The sequence below is a fragment of the Grammomys surdaster genome, unplaced genomic scaffold (genome assembly GCF_004785775.1).
Source record: "Grammomys surdaster isolate TR1022 unplaced genomic scaffold, NIH_TR_1.0 126185, whole genome shotgun sequence".
Taxonomy (NCBI): domain Eukaryota; kingdom Metazoa; phylum Chordata; class Mammalia; order Rodentia; family Muridae; genus Grammomys; species Grammomys surdaster.
Genome location: NW_021620991.1, coordinates 5010819 through 5027303, shown reverse-complemented (window position 1 = coordinate 5027303; position 16485 = coordinate 5010819). Strand labels below are relative to the sequence as shown.

The 16485-nt window shown below is 52.6% G+C and overlaps 1 protein-coding gene across 4 annotated transcripts in view; it reads left to right on the top strand.

Moving 5' to 3' along the window:
* Rere (arginine-glutamic acid dipeptide repeats) overlaps positions 1-15619 on the top strand; it is a 214443-nt gene extending 198824 nt beyond the window's left edge. Inside the window, exons 12-22 of one of the 4 annotated variants that reach the window (XM_028757843.1) lie at positions 4652-4814; positions 5595-5687; positions 6122-6321; positions 7394-7555; positions 7805-7918; positions 8148-9502; positions 9612-9834; positions 10453-11173; positions 12064-12210; positions 12691-12871; positions 13114-15619. In XM_028757843.1, the coding sequence (XP_028613676.1) occupies positions 4652-4814; positions 5595-5687; positions 6122-6321; positions 7394-7555; positions 7805-7918; positions 8148-9502; positions 9612-9834; positions 10453-11173; positions 12064-12210; positions 12691-12871; positions 13114-13147 (3393 nt within the window). In that variant the 3' untranslated portion in view covers positions 13148-15619. Of the gene's footprint in view, positions 1-4651; positions 4815-5594; positions 5688-6121; positions 6322-7387; positions 7556-7804; positions 7919-8147; positions 9503-9611; positions 9835-10452; positions 11174-12063; positions 12211-12666; positions 12872-13113 lie in introns of all 4 variants that reach the window. The other 3 variants (XM_028757840.1, XM_028757842.1, XM_028757839.1) reach the window with 3 other exon arrangements.
* The last annotated feature ends 866 nt before the right edge of the window (positions 15620-16485 follow it).

The following is a 16485-nucleotide window of genomic DNA, read 5'->3' as shown; positions in this document are numbered from 1 at the left end:
GCTGAAGTCAAGTGGTGAGGAGGATGGGGCCAGCAGCCCTGGAGCTCTTCCCCACAGCTCTGGCCCTCTGTTGGTCTTTGCTGACTCCTCAAGTTCCTAAGCACTCAGGAGGAAGCCTTTCCCTAAGCAGCACACCCCCTCCCCACCTCTGTTTCTGTGTATGGCCTGTATGGAGCTCCCTTCCTCTTGTTTATCTTTTTCCAGAAATGTCATTGGAAACCAACAGTAGTCTCCCCCTCACCTCTGCCCTGTTGTATGTATAACCAGGGAAGACATCTCTGATGGATTGAGCCCCTGCTTGGGAGGGGGACTGGAGGAACTGGAAAGCGAGGGTGCTGATGCTGACTAGGCCAGTAGGGTACCATACTAGGCCTGTGGCTGACAAGTGCAGAAGGGGTTTTGTCCCCTCCACCTCCTTTTTCTTTCCCAGGCTCTGTATTGGATTAGCATCTCATGGTGTGTGTAGCTACAGCACCTGGTGTCACATGAGTTGGCTGTGACACACTGTTGTGAGGTGAGGTGAGAGCATTGGGAACAGAATGATTATTATAGGCCATTTGTGTCAACAACATTTAGACCTCTGTGTTTGCTTGCAAGCAAAAGCAGGAGCTCATTTGCGAGGCTGCCTTTGTGGGACTGCCTTTTGATCAATGATTGCCTGTGTTGATGTTTCAGTGCGCTATTGATTTCTGCGGCAGCTTTGTTCCCTGAATTTCTGTGCAGCAGGTCTCTGCTGCACGCCATGCATGTTTGATTAAAGTGCAGCTGACTTCACTCCTGGGGAGGCGGAAAGCTGCTTCACTCCCGATTTGTAGAGCCACAGCTTTCCCAACATGTTCTTTTGTTTGTACTCAGGACCTAGCCACCCATGCAGGCAGCAATATGCTGTTCCTAATCCTCCATGTTTAATCCCTCAGTGGCCATGGCAGTCATTGAGAGGCAGCTGATAAAACCTGGCCTGGATTTACCATTATTTTATCGACTTGATTGACATATAATTGACATGTGCCATATGCTCTGCGTAAATGAATATACCCACACTCTTAAATATACAGTCAGTTAAGTTTTGACAAGTGTATATATCTGTGTAAATATCACCATTTAAATACAGGCCTCAGTATCTTCCCGAGTAGTCACTTGGTTGAGTCCTTCCAGGAGCTCTCCTGACCTACCTTACAGCCCTCAGCAGCCACTCACCCCACCCCCACCCTACTGTTCTCAGGCTCTCCTTGTCATGTGACATTTCAGTGGATACTTAGAATCCAACTGTAATTCCTTTGGCTAAACATGCTTTTTTTTTCTTGTTTGGAGCTATTAAGAATAATGTTTCTGTGAATGTCTGGGTGAAAGTCTTTATGTGGGACCCAAGAGCTGGCTCAGCAGTTTAGAGCATGGACTGTTCTTCGAGGAGCAAGTTTATTCCCAGCACCCACCGCATGCTGCAAACCACCTGTAACTCCAGCTCCAGAGAATTCTGCTCCCTCTTCTGGCCTTTGTAGGCATTCCCATACCAAAACACATACACATCAATATTTAAAAACTGTTTAAAGCCTTTGAGCACATTTTTGTTCTTTTGGATAAACAAGCAAGGCATAAATTCTATGGTCCTTGTTTAACCTGGTAGAATCTGGCAGACGGTTTTTACAAAATGGCTTTGACTGCCTGTGTTCCCAACAGCAATGCATGCAAGTTCTAGCCCTGTAACAGGCTTTCTGCATTTTAAATTTATATTCTTTCATTTTCTCAGCTGTGCCCATTTTCTCAGCTGTGCCCATTTTCTCACTGGCCCAGGTGGCTGATCATTGTGACCCATCTGTTACAGCTGTTGTTACTTGTTGACAAAGCTTGCTGTGGCCCACACCAGCACATTTACCCTGAGGTCTCAGCTATTGGAGAACAGGTGCAGGAGTCAGGTGGAGTGGAGGAGCCTGGCTTCCGGAGCCTTTCTACTGTTTGCTGTCCAGCGTTGGGCTGCTTTCTTACCCTCACTGATCTCTGATGCCTCCTTTTCTAGTCTAGTTGTGCTGGGTTTTTTTATATATTTTTTTAACTTATGTGTATTGGTGTTTCGCCTGCATGTATGTCTGCATGAGGGTATCAGATCTTGGAGTTACAGACAGTTGTGAGCTGCCTTTTGGGTGCTGGGAATTGAACCCAGGTCCTCTAGGAAGAGCAGTCTTTGTGATCTTACCCTCTAAGCCATCTCTTCAGATCCTGTGCTATCTTCTAAAACCATTCCAGACTCCTCCAAGCATTCATGTTTAAGAAGTAGGGTGGAGTTGCCATGGGAGGCAGAGGCATGTAGATCTCTTGAGTTCAAGGCTAGACTGGTCTACAGAGCAAGTTCCAGGACAGCCAGAGCTAGCTACACAGACGAAACCCCGTCTCAGAAAAACGAACAAAAAAGTCCTCAATTGTTACCGTGTGAGGCATCTGAAAAATGCTGCTGAGAAACATTTTTTGCCAGGGCCTGGAGAGATGGCTCAGTGGTTAAGAGCACTGACTGTTCTTCAGAGGTCCTGAGTTCAATTCTCAGCAACCACATGGTGGCTCACGACCATCTGTAATGGGATCTGGTGTCTGAAGACAGTAATGGCCTGCTTTTGGTTTTTGCTTCTCTCCAGCTCCAGAGCAGACTCTGGTTTATTGGACAGAGTTACTCACTTGCACTGATGAAGCATGCCACTGAGGAAGTGCTTGAAGGGTGGCTGTGACCAACAGGATAAACAAAAGAAGGCAGCTCACTTCTCAGTAGGCAGAGATGTTGAAATCCGCTAGTAGGTGTCAGTGCCCAGTTTTGGTGTGGGACACTGCATTCCCCAGTCATGACAGCGGGAAGTAGAGTGGCAGGAGGAGCATCATAGTAACCCCTCAGCTCAGGACCAGTTACCAATGGGACAGCAGCTGTTTGTACCATAGCACATGACAGAGGCAGTCAGAAAGCCCTCTGGCACCTTTCCTGAGTTTCCCTTATTGTTGAGTTAGCACTAGGTGGAACTCAGCTGGGGTGCACACTTATGTGGGCAGGAGTGTTCTATGCTTCAAGTTAAGCTCCCTGACCTCCCAGCCTGGGGCGGTGTTTTATTTGTGCAGCATTGGTGGCAAGTGGCATTTTGTTAGTATTGTCCGTTTAGGAAGGTTGAAGCACATCCACAGCTTCAAGAGATGGGTACATCAGTCAGGTCCTGCTTCCTAGACTAAGATCTGGTGACAGGCATGGCAGCCCACTTCTAGACTTATGTAACTCTGGTGTTAAAAGCAAGAAGGTCATGAGTTTATGGTCAACTTGGGCTATACAGTGGGACCCTGTCTCAAAAAACCAAGTACTGACACCTAGAGAGTTGACATGCAATCATCAGAAACTGAGTCTGCTCCTCGGAGGCCATACGAGAAAGCCAGGTGTAGTGGTTCATGCTCGTGATCCCAGTGCTGGGGGCAGAGCCAGGTAGATCCCTGGGGCTAGCTAGCCAGGTAGATCTCTGGGGCTAGCTAGCCAGGTAGGTAGATCCCTAGGCTAGCTAGGCGGCTAGCCCAGCCTGCCTGAGAAGTTCCAGTCCACTGAAAGATCCTGTTTCTCCCCACCCCTGACACACATGCACATACACATGTGAACGTAGACCTGAGGAACGACACCCAAGGTTATTCTATCCTCCACACATGGGAACACTGATACTCACGGCCACTGGCAGTGATGGGATGAAGCCTGCTGTCAGTCACAAGAAGTTGTTCTTGGTCTCCAGGTCCTGTCAGTCACAAGAGGTTGTACATGGTCTCCAGACATGCTTGCCTGGTTTTCCTGTTTATCTTCCTGGCTCTTAGAACCTGGTTCCCAAGAAAACAGCTTTGCCTCCTCTTCCTTTCTTGGTTACCTCATCCACAAGACAGCAAGTATTAGAGGGAGAGACAGAGCAGGGCTCCAGGACCAGCAAGTGATCTGTTCCTGCAGTGTTGATTCATTCAAGACTAAGGCAGAGACTTTCTCTTGGGTTCTTTCTAAGAAGTAACACTTCATAAATTTTTTTTTTGAAAAAAAAAATCCATTATTTTGTATACTTAGTAAATTTTAAACTTCATTTTTTAAAGTTTGTTGTTAGCCAGCCTCTGCTAGGTGAAAGTTCTCTTTGTGTGAGAGACAGCATATGGTTGCCATGGTGCTCCCATACCCTCTCGATGCATTTTTCAGGAAGGCTTAGCATGTCGATCCCTCTGTCTTCTTTGCTAGGCACAGGGATTTCCTGCTAGTTTGTACAAGTGTGCCTATTGAAAGGGTCAAGGGAGGTAAAAGAAAGCAGTTTGTCTCCTGGCCCTGGCTCCCACCAGCTCACCTGTGGTCTCTGTTTGGTGGCTGTCTCTGAGGTAGTGAGCATCCCCTCACATAGTTGTGATGTCACTGGGTGCTGTGCTCATGCTTCGGTATGCACAGGTCCCACTAAGCTTGCACACTCAGAACCACGGCTCCCTGCAAGTGGGAACCGTAGTTCCTTTTTGTCTCTGTGTAGTCTGGGTTCCTGGTGTGTGGAGGTCATAATCTGCTGGACTGCAGGACAAGACCCTCAGGCTTCACTCAGGGACACTAATGCCCTGCCCCAGGAGGATGCAGGAGGATGTGATGATGTGGGTGCATACTGACAGCCGCTCTTCTGTCTTGCAGGGAGAACTGATTACCTTCTATTACTACTGGAAGAAAACACCAGAAGCTGCCAGCTCCCGTGCCCACCGCCGGCACCGCAGGCAGGCCGTGTTCAGAAGAATTAAGACTCGCACAGCATCCACCCCTGTCAACACGCCCTCCAGACCGCCGTCCAGTGAATTCTGTAAGTGGGGTGTCTCAGTGCTGCTCACATGCAGGCATATCTGTATCCAGCTCTAAGCCTGTAGAACCGGTGAGCCAGGGATTTGTATGGTCTGGTTTGTGTGTTAGCATGTATGTTTGTACATTAGGGATGACAAGCTGACAACTGTGGGAGAATTTAAAAATTATTCTTACATTTAAGTGTTTCTAATAAATCCACCATTCTTTCACATTTTGTAAGATGTAAGCTTGACCTAAGTTTCCACTTTCTTCTTCTGTCTGCTTTGCCAAGCTTAGCTTCTTGGTCCTGGTGACAGTCACTCTAATAAGGTAGGGAGGCCCTGTGGGTCCTACAGTCTTGGCTCTTACAAACTGGAGTGAAACAGTCGAGCTTTGCAGTTCTGCTCCAGCCCAGAACACTTCCCTAAGGCACCAGTGTTCTGTGTTCTGCTTTGTGAGGGCCAGAAGCCATCTAGGTTCAATCAGACAGGATTCCAAGCTGCTCAGATGTCCTAGCAAGGCATTGTGGGTACACTGCCACCATTTCAGATTCACCAGACTCACCTCTGCTGGCCACAGCAGGATTCAGGTGTAACATCAGCCTCCCAAATCTAGCAGGGCAGGACCTCAAGTACTACCCTCACACATGCAAGCTCTTGGGTCTGGTGACAGCTCCTGAGGATTAAAAATGAGCCTCTGACCAATGCTTATATCAGTCTGTGTGGTTATTTTACTGCTGGCCCCATTCCCAGCTGAACATGATGGCGTCACTTATGTTTCCACTTTTGCCCACCTTGTACAGTGGACCTGAGTTCAGCTAGTGAGGATGACTTTGACAGCGAGGACAGCGAGCAGGAGCTGAAGGGGTACGCCTGCCGTCACTGCTTCACCACCAGTAAGTGGCCTCAGGTGCCCTTAGTGCAGCCGCAGGTGCTCTCCTGGGCCAGGCGAGGCTCCAGGCCCCAGACTCAGAGTATCTCATGTGCTGGATGGAAAAGCAGCGAGCGGTCATCGCCTTGATGCTTGGGTTGTGCTTGAGAAATTTGAACCTTTCTTCTGACTTGCTTCCCAGTCAGAGCTATACTAACTTACAAGGGGAGGGAGGGTGCTGTTGTCCCTGGGATGTGGTTATCATCTTTAAGCATGGGACTGGCCAGTGGAATCCCCTCATCAGCTTTGGGTTGTCTAGGGAACAGGCATCTATCCAAGCTCATACTTTGAGTCAGTCTCATGACTTGGGATCAGGTGGAGCCCACAGAAGGACCCCTCTGTTCAGATATCCCCAGAGACAGAGATGGTTTCCAACATTGCCCGCCTCCCCTCATGTAGCCTCCAAAGACTGGCACCACGGGGGCCGAGAAAACATCCTGCTGTGCACAGACTGCCGCATCCACTTCAAGAAGTACGGTGAGCTGCCACCCATTGAGAAGCCTGTGGACCCGCCACCCTTCATGTTCAAGCCTGTCAAGGAGGAGGACGATGGGCTCAGTGGGAAGCATAGCATGAGGACACGGCGGAGTCGGGGCTCGGTGAGCTGGGGGCCTGGTGCTAGGGGCTCGAGTAAGAGTTGGGTTTAGGCAGAAACTCACAGGCACACATGCTCTCGGTAGTACTCTTCTCCCTGAAGGCAGTAACCTTCATGTGGACGTGGGGCCACAGAGTCTAGTGAGCTTGGTGTTCGGAAAGCTCATGGTGCTTGTAACCCAGTGTCAGCTCCCCCAGTCCCACAGAACTTTTGTCTCTGGCATCTAGGCCACTTGTCTCTAGTGGACACATCTCTAACTTTAACTTTGCAGGTTGTTTTTCCCCAGCATTTGATCCCACGTTTTTACATAGGTTCTTTAGTGAAGATTTGTCCACCTAGGCATGGTGGTTCACATCTATAAACCTAGCACTGGGGAAGCTGTGGCAGAAGAACTGCCATGACTCAAGGCCAGCCTGGCTACATGTGGTCACGCACCTTCAATCCCAGCACTCAGGAAGCAGAGACAGGCCAGTCTCTGAGTTCGAGGCCAGCCTGGTTTATAGAGTAAGGTCCACGATAGCCAGGGCTACACAGAGAAACTGTCTGTAGGGTGGGGAACACAGCAGTGGCTACAGCTTTGTTTAACCTAGGTTGGGTGTGTCTAGGACCGTGGGAGGGTCTTTGATGTTTGAGTCAGTGAACACTGAGGGGTCTTTCTCTCTGGCACTGACCTCTCTGAGGACCTTTCTGGAAGGCAGCACGTGGATAGAATGGTCCCCTCTCTGTATCCTGGCCTCAGCCCGGCCCTGTGGCTTTACAGATGTGTGTTAAGCCAGACATATGTGAGATTTAAACTGCAGTATTTAACAGCCTTGTCTCCTTGGGTGACTTCCTGTCCTGTTTGATTAATCCACAAATGTTCTGTGATATGGTTTGATGAGCATGGGCAGTCAGCTGACTCTCCTTACCCCTCAGAGCCCCACTCATTTCCAAGGTCTTCCCTCAGGATATGTTTCTGGGTTTGAGTGAATTTATGAACACACTTGCTTATCCTACCTTGCCAATGGCTAGACTTAGGTAGGCATCTGTGGGGCCTGGAAGTCCATTCTCACTCTTGTTTGGTTTTGGAGGGGCAGATGTCTACACTACGCAGTGGTCGGAAGAAGCAGCCCACCAGTCCTGATGGTCGTGCCTCACCCATCAACGAAGACATCCGATCCAGTGGCCGGAACTCCCCCAGTGCGGCTAGCACTTCCAGCAATGACAGTAAAGCAGAGACAGTGAAGAAGTCAGCCAAGGTCAGGGGCTTCCCTCCCTCCCATCTGGGCCTGGGCGTTTCCCTGGCTTAGAGGCTACAGAAATGGGTCTTCTGCCACAAGCTTGCCAGGGTCCCAGAAACACAGAGCAGAGTGGTCGGAAAGCTCCTAGGGCCAAGGCCTCTCATTTCTAGCTAGCCCCTTTGGGCCCCTTATTGGCCCTTTGGAGAACATTCTTGCTTCAGAATGAGGAACAGCGTCTACAACACATCTCTTCTCCTTTCGCTGCAGAAGGTGAAGGAAGAGGCTGCATCCCCTCTGAAGAGCACCAAGCGCCAGCGGGAGAAGGTGGCGTCTGACACAGAAGACACTGATAGGACCACCTCCAAAAAGACAAAGACCCAGGTGAGGCTCTTGTGACACCCTGACACCCCACCTCCATAACATAAGCTCAGGTCCTCCTGGGCAAGGCAGTACCTGACCTCCAGGAAAGAAAGAGTTTGGATCCTGCTTGTCCAGGCGAGAGCTGAACTCCCCTCTGCTGCCTCTGCATAGGCCTTGCTTGTGTCCTGCTCTAGCAGTGAGTGTAGAGCTCCGCTTTCCAGTGCTTCCATCTCTTGCCTCTCTGCCTTAGGAGATCAGCCGCCCCAACTCTCCCTCTGAAGGTGAGGGGGAGAGTTCGGACAGTCGCAGTGTGAATGATGAGGGCAGCAGTGACCCGAAAGACATCGACCAGGATAATCGCAGCACGTCTCCCAGTATCCCCAGCCCTCAGGATAATGAGAGTGACTCGGACTCATCAGCACAGCAGCACATGTTGCAGGCTCAGCCTCCAGCCTTGCAAGCTCCCAGTGGGGCTGCCTCGGCTCCCTCCACAGCCCCTCCAGGGACACCCCAGCTTCCCACCGCAGGGCCCACACCCTCTGCCACTGCAGTCCCTCCACAGGGCTCCCCTGCAGCCTCACAGCCCCCTAACCAGACTCAGTCTACAGTGGCAGCTGCAGCCCACACTCACATCCAGCAGACGCCTGCCCTGCACCCACCTCGGCTGCCCTCACCTCATCCTCCACTGCAGCCTATGACTGCACCGCCTAGCCAGAACTCTGCACAACCTCACCCCCAGCCCTCCTTGCACGGTCAGGGCCCACCTGGCCCTCACAGCCTACAGACTGGACCCCTTTTACAGCACCCAGGGCCGCCTCAGCCCTTTGGACTTCCTCCCCAACCCTCCCAGGGTCAGGGCCCTCTGGGCACCTCCCCGGCAGCAGCTCATCCTCACAGCACCATACAGCTTCCAGCATCCCAGTCAGCACTGCAGCCCCAACAGCCCCCAAGGGAGCAGCCCTTGCCTCCTGCCCCTTTAGCCATGCCTCACATCAAACCCCCCCCCACCACACCAATTCCCCAGCTTCCAGCACCACAGGCCCACAAACATCCGCCTCACCTCTCAGGCCCCTCCCCCTTCTCTATGAATGCCAATCTGCCACCCCCTCCAGCCCTGAAGCCCCTGAGCTCACTGTCCACACACCACCCTCCCTCAGCCCACCCCCCACCCTTACAGCTCATGCCTCAGAGCCAGCCCTTGCCCTCTTCACCTGCCCAGCCGCCTGGGCTGACCCAGAGCCAGAGCCTGCCACCCCCTGCAGCCTCCCATCCTACCACCGGCCTCCACCAGGTGCCCTCCCAGTCCCCATTCCCCCAGCACACTTTCGTACCTGGAGGCCCCCCTCCTATCACTCCACCCTCCTGCCCCCCCACCTCCACCCCTCCTGCCGGGCCCAGCTCCTCATCACAGCCGCCTTGCTCTGCTGCGGTGTCTTCTGGAGGCAATGTTCCAGGGGCGCCATCTTGCCCACTCCCTGCTGTGCAGATCAAAGAGGAGGCACTGGATGAAGCAGAGGAGCCAGAGAGCCCTCCTCCACCCCCCAGGAGCCCGTCCCCTGAGCCCACTGTAGTGGACACCCCCACCCATGCTAGCCATAATGCCAGGTACTGGTTCTGAGGAACATGGACCCAGCTGGGTGTGGGTGGACTTGGTGGAGGCAAGGAAGCAGGCGGCCCTCAGCAGGAGCCCCAACCAGAGCTGCCACCCCTCTAGGTTCTACAAACACCTGGACCGGGGCTACAACTCATGTGCGCGGACAGACCTGTACTTCATTCCTCTGGCTGCATCCAAACTGGCCAAGAAGAGGGAGGAGGCCATCGAGAAGGCCAAGCGGGAGGCTGAACAGAAAGCCAGAGAGGAACGGGAGCGAGAGAAAGAGAAGGAAAAAGAGCGAGAGCGGGAGAGAGAGCGGGAACGGGAGGCAGAGCGTGCTGCCGTGAGTCCTGAAGGGGCCTGACAAGTGGGGAAGCAGTGTCCTCAACCAGCGATGGTAGCTGGCCTGATCCCAGCCTGTCACTGTTCTCTAGGCTTCCTGAAGCCTGTAAGCTATTACCCGGCAGTTAGGATTGATGGGCATGTCCTTCCCCTACAGCCTATAGATCTGTGCCTCCTCCTTAATCCTGAGGTGTCAGAGAGACAGGAAGGGGTGACTTAGGAGACCCTCACAGGGGCATCCTGCTTTGAAGCCCTCTTGTGGGCTGGGGTACCTGGTACCTGCTCAGTCAAGAGGTGTGAGGGATGCCAAATCCTGAAGGGGCAGCATTTGAATCGTCCTCACAGTAGGTCTTCTAGCCTGCTGGGCGCCCTGGCGCACATACACAGCTGTAACTGTTAGCACAAGTGCACACATGCACCCACCCTTGGTACAAGGGAGCTGCAGGCGAGCACAGATCGGAGTGTTGGGCCTGGCAAAGGTTCCTTGTCACTCTGTTGGGGTGAAGGGACTAAATTGGCCTGACACTGGAACAGGACAAGGGCCTTCCTCTGGAGTGAGCCCCAGTCTTAGTCCCCCGATGGCTGGGCACTCGTCCTCACACCCTCTTCTCCTCAGCAGAAGGCATCCAGCTCAGCGCATGAAGGCCGACTCAGTGACCCTCAGCTCAGTGGTCCAGGTCACATGCGACCCTCCTTCGAGCCACCACCGACCACAATTGCTGCTGTGCCCCCATATATTGGGCCTGACACACCTGCCCTCCGGACACTGAGCGAATATGCTCGGCCCCATGTCATGTCTCCCACCAACCGCAACCACCCCTTCTACATGCCCCTTAATCCCACTGACCCCCTGCTGGCCTACCACATGCCTGGCCTGTACAATGTTGACCCCACCATCCGGGAGCGGGAGCTCCGAGAGCGCGAGATCAGAGAGCGCGAGATCCGGGAGCGGGAATTGCGGGAGAGGATGAAGCCAGGCTTTGAGGTGAAGCCCCCAGAGCTGGACCCCCTGCACCCAGCCACCAACCCCATGGAGCATTTTGCCCGGCACAGCGCCCTCACCATCCCTCCTGCAGCTGGCCCCCACCCCTTTGCCTCTTTCCACCCGGGCCTCAACCCTTTGGAGCGGGAGAGACTGGCGCTCGCAGGTCCTCAGCTGCGGCCTGAGATGAGTTACCCAGACAGACTGGCAGCCGAGCGCATCCACGCCGAGCGCATGGCGTCACTCACCAGCGACCCCCTGGCACGGCTGCAGATGTTCAACGTCACTCCACATCATCACCAGCACTCACACATCCACTCCCACCTCCACCTCCACCAGCAGGATCCTCTCCACCAAGGTGTGTACCCAGCTCAGGAGCCAGGCTGGACGCAGCATCTCTCTGAGAGTCACACTGTGGGCTTTCCTGAGCACCAAGTCTCCGGAAGCTGCTCTGCCTGGGTCTCCTACAGCAGAGAAGCCTCTAGGGAAGCCTAGCCTTGTGTTGTGGGCAGGAGACACCAGATCAGGGCTCTCCTGGCCTTCAGAGCCAGGTCTGGGTCTAGGCACTCGGCTGCCCGAAGAAAATGCCACTTTTCCCACAGTAGGGTGGGAAGGGGTAGAGGGCAGGACTTCTAGCGTTGAACTGATGGCCAGGCAAAGCACAGTTCTGTCCTTTGGGAGCTGAGTTCCTAAAGGTCCATTCTATGGGCAGCAGTGGGAAGGCTAGTCTGCAACAGAGGCGGCACAGTGGGTACTGCTCCCCTCAAAGCCACGGGGTTGGTTATGAGGGAGTCCTAAAAGTGGGGCAGCATTGAGATCGGAGGGCTACTGCAACAGGACCCAAGGGGCAAGGGTAAGCCAGTGTGAACAGCTGGAGGGGCTCATACTCATAGAGGCCTGAGAGAGCTACCTCACCAGGGACCCAGGACAGCACTCCCCAGGGTGCCTACACTGGGTGATGATGGGGCTGTTCTGCATGGCCTGTGAACTGAGCGAAGGCTGCACCCACCCACACTGGGTTCTCAGATGATGATGCACAGCGCTTAGCAGTCCGAGGCATGGTGGCAGGAATGGCTGCTCAGGCCTGAGCTTGGAGCTGCTCTCTGCCTTAATGCTGTACCCCATCCTCATGAGCTGGAGCCAGACTGGGTGGAAGGGGAGTCACAGTGGTCACGCAGAAAGGAAAGAGAGAACCAGAGGCTTGCACCTGCTCCATCTGGACCTGTGTCTTTTTTTTTTTTTTTTTAGGTTCAGCAGGCCCAGTTCACCCCCTGGTTGACCCCCTGACTGCTGGCCCTCACTTAGCTCGCTTCCCCTACCCTCCGGGCACCCTCCCCAATCCTCTACTTGGACAGCCCCCCCATGAGCACGAGATGCTGCGCCACCCAGTTTTTGGTAAGAGATCACTGGAGGAGGACATGGGGTTCCAGAGGGAGGTTGGGGTTGAGTCAGCTCAGCCGGTCTTCATTTCACCAACTGCACATAGGTGGGGCTCAGGCAGGCAGACTGCTGGGCAGGGTTTGAAGGACGGAGGCCATAAATGCACAGCAAAATAGCCTGACAGGAGCCAGGACTGCCTGGGCTGCAGAGGACAACAGGCACCTGACAGGCTGAGGTGTGGGGAGGAGAAGAGGGCAGGCTAGGTCCAGGATGAGCCGGTATGAGCCTCCTTCCAGTCTAGGGGGCTCTGCTGAGCAGCCCAGTCCCTGGGGAGAGCTAAAGCTCGGTAGAGCCTGGGAAGGGCTGGCTCAGCTTCCTCGCTAGGTGAGTGCTCTGCTGGGCAAGCTCCCCTCCCTCCCGGTCTGTCTTGGTTGCTCTGGTCATGGCTGCCCCCTTGACTTGTTTTTGTAGCAGAGCCTGTTTTGCGCTTGGCAGGCACCCCCTATCCCCGAGACCTGCCTGGGGCTATCCCACCCCCCATGTCAGCAGCCCACCAGCTTCAGGCCATGCATGCCCAGTCAGCCGAGCTACAGAGACTAGCCATGGAGCAGCAGTGGCTGCACGGACATCCACACATGCATGGTGGCCATCTACCGAGTCAGGAGGATTACTACAGGTGAGGTGAAGGGAGCACAGGCTTCTCACCCCAACCCCATCCCTGTGGAGCAAAGGGGCCACCTCCTTTTCTCTGAGAGGGAGAGATGCATGCAGGCATGACTTAGCTACATGAGAGACTTCTGGGTGGGGTAGACCATAAGGAAACAGATTGGCCAGCCTCTGCCTGTAGCTGCAGGGTCCCTTCCTGCATCACCTAGCACGTCCTGATGTCCATTCTTTTATCTTCTCCTTTCTCACCAGTCGACTGAAGAAAGAAGGTGACAAGCAGTTATAAGTTATTTATTTGTTAATGCTGGCTGTGGAAACCCCAGTTCTAGGGGGCAGAAACAGGACTTTTACATCTAGTAGGCGCTGCAAGAACAAAGAGGAATATCGTCTAAAGATTTCTCTATATATTTAAAACCCACAACTAAAAACACATCTGCATAATAGTGTTTGTCTGTTGAGAGGATTTCCCGAGACCAGTTTGGGTCTCCCTGCATGACAGTCCCCCAGAAACTTGGTGTGTCCTGGGCTGGACTGATACCCAGAAAACTTACCTGCGATCTTGGGGTTTGGCTTTAGTTCTCTTTTCCTTGATTTTTCAGTAGGTGCTAGCGTCCGTTCACACCCTTCACTGTGCGCGCAGACACTGAGGCACGTGGGCTCTGGAACCCACAGGGTTTGCAGAGAGGTGGCATATGAGTTTGAAATCCAAGAGCTATAATTTTTGAAAAATCTTTTATTTTAATACATTGTAGGAAATCTTCATAATTTGAGACAGTTCTGCAGCATGGCTTTTTACATCTGTAAATAAATAATTTTAGAAGTCTTTTTTTCTTTCCACAGACGACTATTCTGATCTATTTTTTCCAGCCATGTCACAAAGTGTGAATTCCTACCAGCTATTGACAGAATACAGAGTTGATTTTTTAATAAAAAGTTATATATAATTATCCCTTTAATTAAAGGGAACAGATGGGCGTTTCTAGTTTTAAGCAGGCAGGAGCTTGGGACTGGGTTTGGTCACAGCAGTGAACATCCAAGGGTTGGCAGGGACAGTGTTACAGGCTCTTTATTTTGCTGCTTTGATTTTTTTCTGTCTGTCCCTCACATGTGCAGTGGCAGGCGTGTTTGAGTGAGCCTCCTTCCTCATTCATGAGTTGAGTGTTGACTCTGTTCCCTGGTGTCCCCGCTGTCCTGTGTCTGGTATAGAAAGCGCATGTTTATGTATCTGTGTCTGATGATAAGTTTCCTTAGAGTTTTATGCACATGTTTGATTGTTCTAGATAAATTGTCATAAACATTCTAGGAAGTTCAAGAAAATGATGCAGTACCCACCACATGAAAGACCTACGACATGTGCTTGCCAAAGGAATGTTAGAATCTGCTCATGGGCATGTCACCACACCAAGCCGTGCCAGCCACAGACTGAGAGGCTTCAGAGTGAGGAACACCCTAGGGTTACCATGGTTGTAGGTCTGGCCCGTGCTCGCTCGGGGCTATGAAGTAGGCTGTGCAGGTGACCTGCACCTCCCAGGAAACCGTGTGTGCTGCCTTTGCTCCTGGAATAGGAATGGTAGTCCTGGCTGAAGCAGGTTCCCCTGGGAAGTGCTCTCTTGCAGGCCTTGCGAGGCAGAGCAGTGGTGGGCAGAACCGACTCCTGCCCCACTGTCCCTGCTGGAACTCTCCTTCCAGAGCTTCGGAAGAGATACCGTGGCCCCTCCCCTGGACTCTCGGGGCCATTTCCACTCTTGAATGCAATGGTTGCATTTAGAAACAGCTAGCCAGGGACCATTCCGTGGGTCAGTAGACAAGGTGTGTCCTGGCCCCGTGGAGAGAAGTAGCTTGTGGTTCAGCTGGCACTCACTCTGCTCCGGGCTGACTCAGGTGTGGCAGAGCCTCATGCTCCCTGAACCATGCATGGGGCAACTAGGATCCATTTGTCTGTTGGACATGTTTGTAGCTTTTTTGTTTTGTTTTTTAACTTTCTTTTTGTCATTCCATTTCTGCCTTAACTTTGGTTCTTCATAGGAGGCAAGCTCAAATTAACCCTTGTCATCAAACTGTCTGGCCGCCTTGGCATGAGGCATTTTTTTCTTCTGGGGGTGATGACATGCCCTCCAGATAGCCTGTCCTCCAGCCCTCTGGACTGAGGAAGACCCCCACAAGGCTCTGGACAGGCAGGTCCTTTCTGTCGCATGCCACCACCTCCTTCCCCTTTTAACTGAGTCTGCCATTCAGTTAAACCTTTATTTCCTCTCTAGTACCCATTTCCAAAGAAAAAGAGTGAAGGACTCTGAAGTCTGCACTTGAAATCTGTCTGGAGTGTTTCCTTGTTAGTTTTGGGTTTCTCCCCTGTCCCGAGGTGAAGCGCTCAGAGTCTTCATTCCCTCCATGACTACAGTTCGTTTGGAGGCCCTGGACCTTTGTAGCGTCTTTGAAGCCTGGCCTCTTGGCTTCCTTTTGGATTTTCCTTGGTTTCATTTGAAGTTTGGGTTTGCTTTCTGTGTTCTGTACGTATCTTGTTCAGTGTCGTCAAGGTTGAGCTTCCAGTCTCACTGCAGTGGAGCGAGCGGACATTCTGATCGCTGCATTTCTTTAGATCTCGGAGCTAAGTGTACATACGAGTAGTTTGCCATGAGATGACACAGTGTAAACAGTAGACACCCAGAAAATCGTGACTTCTGTGTTCTCTCCATTTGAGTATTTTGTAATTTTTTTGAAATATTTGTGGACATAAATAAAACCAAGCTACACTACAGCACCCTGTGTGTTGGCCAGCGCACTGTCTCATTCCGGAGTGTGGGGTGGGGCACCGGAGACAGACTGGGAGTGTGGGTAGGGATACTAGAGGTGGGCCCTGGAGAGTGCGGGTCAGGGCACTGCAGGTGGCCACGGAGGAGAACCGGCTCCTCCTTGCTGCCAGGCCTGCTTAGCCTCCTGGAGCTTCTAGAGACAGGTCTGTGCTGTCTGGGAGGAAAAGCTGCCTTAGCCAGTCCCCTTGCTCTGTGAAACCGAGATATTGCCACCACATCCATCACTCAACCTGTACCATCAGGATGTTCAGGGAAAAATCCTCTGCCTGCTGAGGAGAGATTGGAGCCACCTCCAGAATTTTCCAGATCCAAGATGCCACAGACACTGAAGGGAAGTAGTTCATGACCCCTTTGAGGGTTGAACAACCCTTTTGCAGGGGTGGCAAATTAGATATCCTGCATCTCAGGTAATTACAGTATGATGTGTAACAGTAAAATTATAGTCACGAAGCAGCAAAGAAATTTTATGGGGTGGGGGTAGGGGTCACCATGACATGAGGACATGGTGAATAAAAGGGCCTCAGTGTGAGGACAGCCAAGAACCACTGCTGTTGGGGCTTCTCCGGAGACTACACACTGGCTCTCCTGTAAGTATGGACGTGGCCACCAGAGACCGGACCTGGTGGATTCCTGTTGTGGCTTCTGATGACCACAGGCATTTTCTCTTGAAAGTTTCTATATTAAAGCCATGGTGCTTCAACAAGTGGAGTAAGAACCGCCCAGAGAGTATATCACCAAGCTGCCTGCCAGGGACAAAGGCCTGGGGGCATCGCGGGTGAGGTGCTGCCCGCTTGAGGGGAAGAGGGAGCGGTTA